The sequence below is a fragment of the Entelurus aequoreus genome, linkage group LG07 (assembly GCF_033978785.1).
Source record: "Entelurus aequoreus isolate RoL-2023_Sb linkage group LG07, RoL_Eaeq_v1.1, whole genome shotgun sequence".
Classification (NCBI taxonomy): Eukaryota; Metazoa; Chordata; class Actinopteri; order Syngnathiformes; family Syngnathidae; genus Entelurus; species Entelurus aequoreus.
This window is the reverse complement of record NC_084737.1, coordinates 61,859,772-61,871,898: the sequence shown is the minus strand read 5'-3', so window position 1 is coordinate 61,871,898 and position 12,127 is coordinate 61,859,772. Positions and strand designations below refer to the sequence as shown.

Here is a 12,127-nt window from a genome sequence, read left to right as displayed (position 1 = left end):
CAAAATGATCAAGTATGACACATAGAATGGATCTGCTATCCCCGTTTAAATAAAAAAAAATTCATTTCAGTAGGCCTTTAATGTTGGTCATATGGTGGTACTTGGACAGCCAAGTTTTTTCTGAGGCAGTACTTGGTGAAAAACATTTAAGAACTTCTGGTGTAAACTATTCAGTGGTGCGCACAGCTCAAAATCGGCGAAATGGAGTTTATCGTGTTTTACACCTGAACTCTTTATATGTGGTTTCAAGATAAATGGGGGTTACGGTTTCACATAAACCTTTGAGATAATGTTGGGGTTTCATATTAGGGTTTCAATAGCTGGGGTTAGGGATAGTGTTGAAGTTTGCTAAAAATTACAATCTCATCAGTTAATAAGTTGAAATAAAGGGAAGAAAAGCTGCAGAAAGATCATTTAGTTTTTGCACTTTAATTCATAACAGTGTTGCATCCTTAAAAACACTTGGTTTATGACTTTAACACTCCTTAAAAGATATATAGTAACTTTAGCATTTTAAATCAGTTCTTTTTTTACTCGAGTTGTTTTTTAGACCTGTACTTTTACTTTTACTGTATGGGTACTATTTCAGTGAAGTGTTTTTTATTTGAGCATAATATTTTATGTCGCTTTCCACATCAGAGTAAGAATACTATAATACAAAATATGAGATGAAGATGAATGGAATTAGAATTAGTCAACATTGTTTAGGGCTCAGTGAAACATGTGATTGAAACTAAGGACATTTAACAAGTGGATTGTTTAAAGTGGTCAAAGTAGGTCAGCTTTCTCACTGAATATGCTTGTATTTTGCAGTATTAATCTTTACAGTACAATATTGTGCAATACACCCATTTTTTAATCATAGAGGTGGATAAAAATGCAAGACAACTATATATGTTTTATGTACAGCTTTATGTCCAGCCATAAATACTTTATCTACGTCTGAGCTGGAGCTTATCCCAATTTTTCCCAGAAAGGTTAGAGGGTTAGGGTTATAATAAGGCCATGCCGAATAAAGCATTATAAAGTACTTAATATTGACTAGTTAAAAGCCAATATAATTTGCATGTTAACAAGCAACTAATTGATGGTGAATATGTTCCCCATACTAAAGTGTTACCATGTTTTTTTTACTGGTGCACAAAATGATCCGTGCATGAACATCACCTTGTTCAAAGAACAAAACCAACATAGTGCATAAACTCACAACAAATTACACGTACGCCTGCAAATCAGTGTGACTTCTGCTGTTGCCGTATCCGTAATACGCCGATAGGGAGAAGTTTTTATATACACGATGAGTCGGGTGTGTCTTGACCTCCGCCGAACCCCTGAGCCCGACTCACCGAACCCCTAAGGTTCGATCGAACCCAGGTTAAGAACCACTGGTCTGGAGCAGGGGGGGGGAGTGTTTCTTTTTTGTTTGTTTTTTTTGTCATAAAAAAATACAATCATGTGTGCTTACGGACTGTATCCCTGCAGACTGTATTGATCTATATTGATATATAATGTAGGAACCAGGAATATTAATAACAGAAAGAAACAACCCTTTTGTGCGAATGAGTGTGAATGAGTGTAAATGGGGGAGGGAGGTTTTTTGGGTTGGTGCACTAATTGTAAGTGTATCTTGTGTTTTTTATGTTGATTTAATAAAATTTAAAAAATTTAAAAATTTAAAATGTTTGTTTTTTTATTTTTTGTGCGGCCCGGTACCAATCGATCCACGGACCGGTGGTTGGGGACCACTGTTCTAGAGTGTTTAAAAAAAATACACGACCTATTTTAACCTTATGACTTTCGGGACCCTGTGACGAAACTTTAGAGGAGCCCTAAAGGTAAAAAAAAAATAGATATATTGTTACGTTTTTTCTAATGAAAAATATCAAAATGGCCACCGCGTGCTTTCATTTTTCACTGTTAAGCTCCCTCGGCGGCGAAAGTTTGGACACCCCTGTACTAGTTGAACTTGCTGTCACTTTGTCACCATTATTCCAACGAAAAAATCGGATTACGCTACACAAGTGACCCGCCCACCTCTACTCCCCGCCGGCCTGTTGGAGACTTTAAAAGAAGCCCTCCTATCCATCTGGTTCGGTATCCAGTGAACAAACGTCGCCTTGTTTGCTTGCTGTGCAGCAACACAACCAACAAGTCGACACAAGTGCAGCATTTGCACACAAACTCCCACGTTCAGCATGAAGATGATTCTGGCTTACTGGGATATTCGTGGGGTGAGTTTTATGCCTCTATTATATACGACAACTCCAACAGGAATGAATAGATAATATATTATTTTGTGCCGACTAGAGCTATAACGACATCAGTTAAAAAAAAATACACATTACTATATAAGAATAACTTATACGTTTCTGCTTTTTCTGTGTTGTTGTGCAACAGATATTAATGCCAAGAAAGTGTATGAGTGAACACACTTAGCGTTTATGTCGTAATAATATCCGGATTTATCGGGGCTAATGCTAAAGCTAGCTCACTTGGCCGTCTCAAATTATCAAGTTTTAAATTAAAACTTTGAATAAAGCAAATGCGGTGAATTTGAGTCTAATAATAATTTTTAAATTGAAAAAAAAAAACGCAATAGAATACATGCACGTACATACCTCCACCTAATTAGTGTTATTATCAACATGCTGTTGGCAAATAACTTTAGAATAGTTTTAATGTCACTATGTTCTTCTTATATTTCAATTATATGTTGTCCATACTTAAGAAATATGGTCATGCATTCGTTGGTTATCTAAATAGACCCTCAGTCTTATCTCAGTCAATAAACAAACAAAAGACTGTGAATGAATGAAAGATTGTTAAGTGCTTATATCTATCTAAGGCTATGTCTACACTAAGACAGATAACCCCTTAAAGTAATAATTATTTAAGCCCCGTTTCAGCCACACTAAACTATGGTTTATGTTCCCCTCCTCGGACAAATTTTTACACGGGTAAGTGTGCCGTGTATTTCTTGAATCTCCGGCTCTTAGCTTTGTATGGACTCATTGATCGTTTACAAACTGAGTTCGGAGAGGAAGTGACGCCAGAAAGACCGCGCCCCACACCGGAAGTGACGTCAGCAAGAACGCGCCACAGCCAGCTTCATAATAAAGCGGTTTCGTAACTCTGAGGTAACACTGGAAATATGGAGGCGAGTCATCCAGACATACCCATGTCTCTCATTCTTCTACATGTACATACGCTTGTGGAAATCACACATGAATACCTTGAGAAAGCGATTGCAGCTATTTGGGATACAACACTTCTCAGACGGTAAGAAAACTTTCGTATGTCGAGGTCAGCTGTGGTTCTACTTACCGAAAAACTTCGTCCATTTGTCGAAGAAGAGTCAACGAGAATGCGGGCTACCGCGGATGTGATAAAAAAGGTAGCGTGTGCTTTGTATTACCTGGCCGTCGAGGGAAGACTAACTACGGAAAACAGCGAATGCTTTTGGACTGGCAAAGCAGACTGTATCAGTTATTGTCCGCCATGTATGTTGCGGGCTCAACGTCTAGGTCCAGAGTATATAAAGTCACCAAAAAGGAATGGACAATGAAGGTGAAGGCAAAAGAGTGAAGCGTGTCCTGACCAGATATCTAGATCCCGAGATTGATTGTTGACAAATGTTCTTTGTCACATTGTGTACTTTTGTGTCCAATAATTTTATTAATTTATGATGGCTCAGGGGTGATTCTCCACAGTAGAGCCCTACAGCACACTGGATTCCAGTTACTTGAAATACCACAACACTGGATATTCTTCAGTTAAGTTAAATTTAAGAACTTGCACACAAAGCAACACTGGAGGTGACTGATGCGCGCATTTTCCGCACATGCGTACTAGGTCGCGTTGCGCCGGCTGACGGAGGGGGGGACGGGGTCTTAAAGTGTGTGCGTGTGTGCGTGTGTGCGTGTGTGCGTGTGTGCGTGTGTGCGTGTGTGCGTGTGCGTGTGTGTGTGTGTGTGTGTGTGTGTGTGTGTGTGTGTGCGTGTGTGTGCGTGTGTGTGTGTGTGTGTGTGTGTGTGTGTGTGTGTGTGTGTGTGTGTGTGTGTGTGTGTGTGTGTGTGTGTGTGTGTGTGTGTGTGTGTGTGTGTGTGTGTGTGTGGTGGGATTTACCCTGAATAATTTTATTTTAGTAAACGGGGCCTTAAAATCCAGAACAATTAAAACTGCCATTTGTTTTGAATGAAATTATCGTTTTGGCTGGGAAAAATGATCTATTATAATAATAATAATAATAATAATAATGGGGCGGCATGGCACAGTGGGTAGAGCGGCCGTGCCAGGAAAAACTGAGGGTTGCAGGTTCGCTCCCCGGCTCTTGACATCCAAATTGCTGCTGTTGTGTCCTTGGGCAGGACACTTCACCCTTTCCCCCAGTGCGCTCACACTGGTGAATGAATGATGAATGATAGGTGGTAGTCGGAGGAGCCATAGGCGCAAATTGGCAGCCACGCTTCCGTCAGTCTACCCCAGGGCAGCTGTGGTTATGAAAGTAGCTTACCACCACCAGGTGTGAATGAATGATAGGTTCTCACTTCTCTGTGAAGCGCTTTGAGTGTCTAGAAAAGCGCTATATAAATCTAATCCATCATTATCATTATTATAATAGTGCGTTTTGGTCAGAAAATGTGTGTGCTTATTTTCTATGCAGTGTCCAACAATATCACTGATTGTGCCACCTTGATAATGCTTAACTTATTATTTGGCAACCATTTTGAGAGAGAAAAAATTAAAACAAATCACACACTGTACACTGGAAAGCCAAGGATGTCCTCTCCATAGTACAACAGTTTTATTTCTGATGATCTCACACGTTTTGGGAAAAAAACAACTTAATGTACTAATACAAGTAATTAAGAAGTGCACCAAAAAAACAAAACAAAAAATATTATCCACCTCAACAAGTTGTACAATTTCAAACATGTATTTTAACATCAACTTAAAGATGGCAGTCATGAAAAATATTTTGTTTACATTTTTTCCCCCCAACTCCTTTATTGTTCACAATGCTGAGTCACCATTACAAACGTCTTCTATAGCATTTACAGGCGAGGCCATTTCCAAGTGTGTTGACTCTTGTGTGAGCAGGATTAACCTGCTCAGGTCACTATCTGAAGCTTGACATCTGTGAGATTTTGAATATGCACCACGATGGCTATTGTGCCAACTGCTTTGAGAAGACCGCACCCGAATAGAGTGCTACCATGCATGTGTGCACATGTAGAGAAGAGTAAACAAATGAATGAGCAGGGAAATTATTTTGAACAAGAAAAGCAAACTTTCCAAACCTTTCTGATTTTCTATGCAGCTGGCCCAGCCTATCCGCCTGTTGTTGGAGTACACTGGGACGCCATATGAAGACAAGTATTATGTCTGCGGCGAAGGTGAAGCTGCCTGCTTGACAAGTTTTACTGTACACACTTACTTACTTTGTATTGTTCTCTTCTTTCTATGTGCCCAGCTCCCAGCTTTGACAAAAGCTGCTGGCTAGATGAGAAGTCCGGCCTTGGAATGGACTTTCCTAACGTGAGTGATTAGTGATGACCCATTCATTTATTAATTAATTCATTCATTCATTCTAATATGATGCATGTTTGACTGCAGTTACCCTACTTGAAGGATGGAGACAGGATGATCGTGCAGAGTAACGCCATCATGAGATACATTGCTCGCAAACATAATATGTGTAAGTTTGAAATGCACTTGAAAAATTCCATCTCAGCTTGTGAAAGTGTACCATATAAAAATAACACATTTATTAAACCCAGATATGATTTTTGTTTGAAATGCTTAATTATCCAAGACAATCGAACCGTATGTGCACACTAAGATTACTAAAATCTAAACACCATGTGGTAAACAGCGTGTGCAGTCCATAAGATAGTGTGTACTATTAGTGGGTGTGTTGCATGTGATTTACTAAGACTGTGTGTGCAATTGTAAAGTGGTGCACTCAAAATTAGTATTTTGAGTGTACTATACAGGGCATCACCATGGAGAGGCTCTTCTCACTCCGTTTGACACGCCAAAAAAATGCATACTTAAAGAAGTTATAAATATTTTAGTATATATTCTTTGTGGAAAAAAACTAACGTAATTTAAAAAAAAAAAAGGACACCAAAATACTTTAATCAGGCCCTTAAAGGGGAACTGCATTTTTGGGGAATTTTGCCTGTCGTTCACAATCATTATGAAAGACAAGAACACACGTCTTTTTTTTTCTTCTTTTTTTTTAAAAAAAAAATGATAAAAAGCGCTTGGAAGGTGTGGCTAATGGGAGTCACCGTTGTAGCCTTCAAAACCCTCTAAAACAGCTTCAAAACCTTTCATTAACATTTTATATGCACACTTCAAGTCTATATATAATGTAGTAACAGACACGTTCATAACAATATGCAATATGTTTAAGATTTACCATATTTTGATCATTTAATCACTTCTTCCGCCCATTGATTTCAGTTTCCATAGCAGCGCACGTCCGACTTCCAGTGTGTTCCTACTTCGGGATATAAATCTCTTGTGTGTGTTCTAATCATGGTAGATTAGGCAGAAAACAATGAAGATGACTATTTTTGGACAAATGAGCATTCACAAACATATATTTTTAAACTTGAATGAAAGGAGGATAAAATGCTGCTTCTAGAAGCAAGCACGAAGGAAGAGTGAAAGGTTGGAAGCTGATAGAGTGAGGTATAAGCCACTTGAAGCTACAAATGTGGAATTTGGAGACATGCAATTTCGACATAAATGGCGTGCTTACCCCAAACAAACCAGAAAAAACGTCCCCGGCCAGCTAGACCCAAGAGACAACTAACTGTCCATCGAGTGAGTCGCACTTTATATCGATCATGACACACACGGCACGTTATGCCTGTTATTACAACTACAGTACACACACTGTCTGGCTAACTGTGTACAAACAAAACATGAAATGTGGGCTAATACTTTACAGATACTGTAATATGATTGTTCATGTTTTTCAATCAGTACAGATTGGTGTCCTATCGCATTGTGTTGTGCACTACCAACGCAAACACGTTTCTTGCTGGCGTAGAAGCTAGCTTTATCTCTTGTTGTAGTTAGCTTCTACCGCTAATACTATAGCATGCCGATGTGTTAGTACGCTAGAAAAAAGAGTTCCTCAGTGTTCGCTTTTACAATAAGGTTACAAAACGTAAATTAAGTATTGGTGCCATTTTTTTTAATGCACTTTTAAAGTGATTTTGTGGTACAATTGATTTCTCCTATTAGCTGTATTGCTAGCTACCTAGAACGAGCTGATTTTTACATGTTAGAATGCAAAAAAACAAAACCCTTTTGTCCTCTTGTCTCTCCATGATGGTGAACGATAGGCAAAAATCCCCCAAAAAGTGCAGTTCCCTTTTAAGTCCTCATGCAGCTCTAAAATTATGAAAGAATGTTGCTGAGTAGACGATATGTGTAATATTTTAATTTATGACCGTACAAAATGTTGACACACACACACGTAGGACAGAGGATTGTCGTCTGTCTTTGCAGCGCAAGCACTGATCCTGCAGCCTTGTGTGGAACTCTGTTTGCGTGTGCTAAATACATTTGCAAAATATTGCTCGCAAAACTGCGATGAGTGTTGATAACTTACATTGCGCATGCTAAATAATTACATTTACGTCTTCTCCTCCCAGTATTGTGGGCCTTTTCGATGATCAGCATATATTTTGCATATTAATGAAGACACACAAAATGGATTGCACGCCTTATACTACTCACTTAACAAACACAATCCAATTTGCACACATTTAGTAGATCCGTTTTTGTTTTTTTAGTACCGTATTTTTCGGACTATAAGTCGCAGTTTTTTTTTCATAGTTTGGCCGGGGGTGCGACTTATACTCAGGAGCGACTTATGTGTGAAATTATTAACCCATTACCGTAAAATATCAAATAATATTATTTAGCTCATTCACGTAAGAGTCTAGACGTATAGGATTTCATCGGATTTAGCGATTAGGAGTGACTGTTTGTTTGGTAAACGTATAGCATGTTCTATATGTTATAGTTATTTGAATGACTCTTACCATAATATGTTACGTTAACATACCAGGCACGTTCTCAGTTGGTTATTTATGCGTCATATAACGTACACTTATTCAGCCTGTTGTTCACTATTCTTTATTTATTTTAAATTGCCTTTCAAATGTCTATTCTTGGTGTTGAGTTTTATCAAATACATTTCCCCAAAAAATGCGACTTATACTCCAGTGCGACTTATACTCCGAAAAATACGGTACACGCAAACCTTTAGTAAAATGTATTTGAATACATTTTGGTCCAGATTACTGGGGCCGTACTTATCAAGCTTCTCAGAATTACTCCTAAGAAGTCTGCTAAGAGTTGACTTAAGAGTAAATAAATTCTTGGCTGAAAGCTGCACTTAAAAGTTAGTTATCAAGCGTCTTACTCACACTTTCAGCGAAGTGTAGGACTGAATCTTAAGTGTCACACTCAGAGCTGAATTACGACATTACTATGTGCCGTAAACGGAATTTTAGGTGACGTAATTTCTGTGTCCATAGAAATGACCAATCACGGAAGGGAATCCGTTGTCTAAGAATAAAGAAATATCCTGGAAATATTTAAGTGGACAATGGGAGTGTATATTTTGACAATAAACTACACTCACTGACGTCACTCACCTCACGGCCACACACATACGCTACTCTCATAACATTTTCTTTCCAATTCATTAATTAGGCAACTAATTTGAAACTGGTGTGGGTGGCTCTATATATACTAGCCCACTGCAGACACATGCAGAAATCAACAAGGAATCGAAAAGTATTAAATCTGTGACAAAAATAATATCCGCTCTGTCTAAACGATACCGTTTGATCAGCTGCTCGTCATCAAAAAAAACAAAAACATTGTTCCGTTCCCTGAACGTTCGCGCACGTCTCTCTCGCCTCAGTGCCATCCCCTGCTGGCAACTCCTAACCACTTAAGACACCTCTGAAGGTCTCTTAAATATCGTGGAGAGTAGGAGTGATTCTTAGACTTAAGAACGTTGATAAAAAGCTTTTATTCTTAAGTTTGAGAGTAGGACTAAATTTCGCAAATTCTCAGGACTTAAGTGTAAAATGGCACTCTAAGAAGCTTGATAAGTACGGCCCCTGATCTACATAATAACCCTACAGTACGTTGGAACTCTGTGGCAGAACACAATCAGTCCTGTTAGGGTTGGTCAACCTCTAATATGTTCATATTTTGAAACAAATACAGAGATTAATTGTAGTGTCAAACTGTTGAAATCCTAAAAACTTTAACAAAGTTTCAAGGTCAACTAACATCATAATTGCTGGTGTATGCCACTGGTTCAAAGTAAAAATATAAATAAAAAACATTACCAAAAACACCACCAATTAGCATGTCACATTAGTGGTTTCAAACAACAGATAAAAAATATATATATATATTATATATTATATAAATCAACTTTAACACTCATGCAAGTGTAAAAATAAGTTCAACACCTAATCTTAAGTAATGTAAGGCAAAGGTGATCAACATAAAAACATTTTTTTTAACATTCCTTGGTTTTAAGTGTAAACATTACCTGCTGGTAAAATATTAAGACCTAAAAATACTTACACCTTTAACTTTGGCGTAAGGTAAAGTTGATTGATGTCACAGATGGGGCGCAGTTTTTTTCAACAATTGTTGGTCTGACAAGTGTATAAGAATAACGCTCAAATTTCACCTTGAATGAACGCTTATCTATTGATTTTAGATCATTTGTCACTACCTTAACAAAATAAACAAGTCGTGCTGAACAAAAGTATTGAGACACTGCTTGAATGTGAGTTTGCTCTTTTGGACTAATTGTCCCAAGAAAGTAAAAATGACATGAACTGCGCAACTCTCCTCCCCCCAAATATTGCATAATCCCACATTTAATGACTTTGAAGAAAATCAACTTCCACTGCATTCTATTGTTTTGAACATGTGCTTGCTTTTCCTGCTACTTCTTTGATATAAAGCATGTTTTTGTTTCGTGTTTGAGGGTTTGACATGCTGTGCTTAGAAGAACATTCCACAAATCCAGCAATATTTTGTGGTTGTGCTGTGGACCTTCTGCCCTTCAGTGTTTAAAACATGCATTGATGGAACTACAGAACTACTATGGAAATACTAGCCATAACATGGGCAGACTTTAATGCTCCCTCAAATCCACTCTGTCACAAGATGAAGCTCCTGAAACTCACCGAGAGTAACTTACATAACACATGCCTGATGTATAATGTGGTATATAAACTGAATGATCTCTCTGTGAGCTCATTCCTATAACCCCTTCCACATGAGCAGGAAACATTGGCTAAAGGGCAAAACGCCATAAACTCAAATGCACAAGCTTTAGTATAACGTGCAAAGGCCCAAATATCTGGAACGAACTTGACAGTCCAATCACACAAGATTATAAGACACTGCTTAACTCTTAGCTGTGCTTTTACTTTTATGAATGCAATGATTCTGTCACACATATCTTATGGCTTAACTACATGGTCCCAGGCACACCAGTCATCAATCAAGAAAATTGAGTGTCTTTATAACCGCACCTTGAAAGTTCTAGACAAGAAGAGTATACGATATCATCATTGCCAAATTTTAACCAAATACAATATTTTAAGTTTTACCAATTTTTTTTTGTTACACACAGTCAAACTGGTTTTTAAATGCTTGCATAACTCTGCTCCCCAATTGCTCTGCAAGGCAATTACAAGACTGCAAAGTGGTACCAGATCTACCACCCGAGCAGTGTCAAAAGGCAACTGTTGTGTTCCATTCCGTAGAACATCTTTTGCCCAGACTGCCTTTTCAATAAAAGGACCACAACTATGGAACTCTTTACCGGACACTTTGAAAAGTATACCTGCACTTGTCACTTTCAAAAAACAAACAAAATTATGGCTAGTTGAGCAACAATCGTGTTCCCATGTTTAGTTTTTACTCATTTTTACTAATTGGTTTTTATCTAGTCTGCACTTTGTCTGTGTTATTATTATTATTATTGGCTTTTATCTAGTTTGCACTTTGTCTGTATTATTACTATTATTATTATCAACTCTTTCTATTTTTTATTTTCCTATTTTAATGATGTTTGATCTGTGTTGTTGTTTGGGACAAGTGTTGTAAATTAGCTTTGTCTACAAACACTGTGATGCATGCATCGGATAACTGTTTCAGATGTCTGTTTTTGTATCTGTCCCTATTTCAAATAAACCTCTATAAAAAAACAAACAAATCTAGAATGGAAAAAAAAAACTATTGAAGCACATATTGTTGCTACATTATACCACACCATCAACCCCAAAAACCATCACACTAACCAAAATATGTATTATTGTTCAACTGTAACATGAGGTATTTATTATTGTAGTGTGTGTGTGTGTGTGTGTGTATATATATATATATATATATATATATATATATATATATATATATATATACACACATATATCATTTTATTGATTTATTATTGGCAAAATTACCATGTGTAAGACTACCAGAAAATGAACAAGAGAGTATGAATAAAAACTGTAAAGATGTGTGACTGTATAAAATGTTTTGAATGTAAGCATGTGAAATGTTATTATTGTTGTACTTTATCTTACTTGTACTGTATTGGGGCCCCCGCTTATAAGCTATTACAGCTTCTTGGGAGTTTAATTTTACAAATATTATACAATTAAGTGTATGGGCTTTTATACTGTTTTGTAAATAAAGAGAAGTGAATTGAACTACCGCTACAGCTAACACCCCGTCTTAAATTTGGTCCCAGGTGGTGAGACGGAGGATGAGAAGACCCGTGTGGACATCTTGGAGAACCAGGCCATGGACTTCAGGAATGGTTTTGTGATGTTGTGTTACTCCGACTTTGTGAGTAATGCTCTTTACAAATGAATGGGGGTGTCCTGATCCGATACTGATATTGGGTATCAGTCCAATATGGGCAAAAAATAAGTTTGGTATCAGCTATCATGTAAAATCTCAGATAGAAGTTTTGATACAAGCAGTCCTGCAGCATGTTCACTTGTACTTAATTGGTGTATCTAAATGTCCCCCAATAAGTATTTTAGTG

General features: G+C 37.6%; 1 protein-coding gene across 1 annotated transcript in view; it reads left to right on the top strand.

The window, feature by feature from the left end:
- The first annotated feature begins 1,950 nt into the window (after positions 1-1,950).
- Positions 1,951-12,127, top strand: part of LOC133654121 (glutathione S-transferase Mu 3-like) — a 12,486-nt gene continuing 2,309 nt past the window's right edge. Inside the window, exons 1-5 of the mRNA XM_062054160.1 lie at positions 1,951-2,231; positions 5,321-5,396; positions 5,474-5,538; positions 5,617-5,698; positions 11,828-11,925. Of these exons, the coding sequence (XP_061910144.1) occupies positions 2,196-2,231; positions 5,321-5,396; positions 5,474-5,538; positions 5,617-5,698; positions 11,828-11,925 (357 nt within the window). The 5' untranslated portion in view covers positions 1,951-2,195. The remainder of the gene's footprint in view (positions 2,232-5,320; positions 5,397-5,473; positions 5,539-5,616; positions 5,699-11,827; positions 11,926-12,127) is intronic.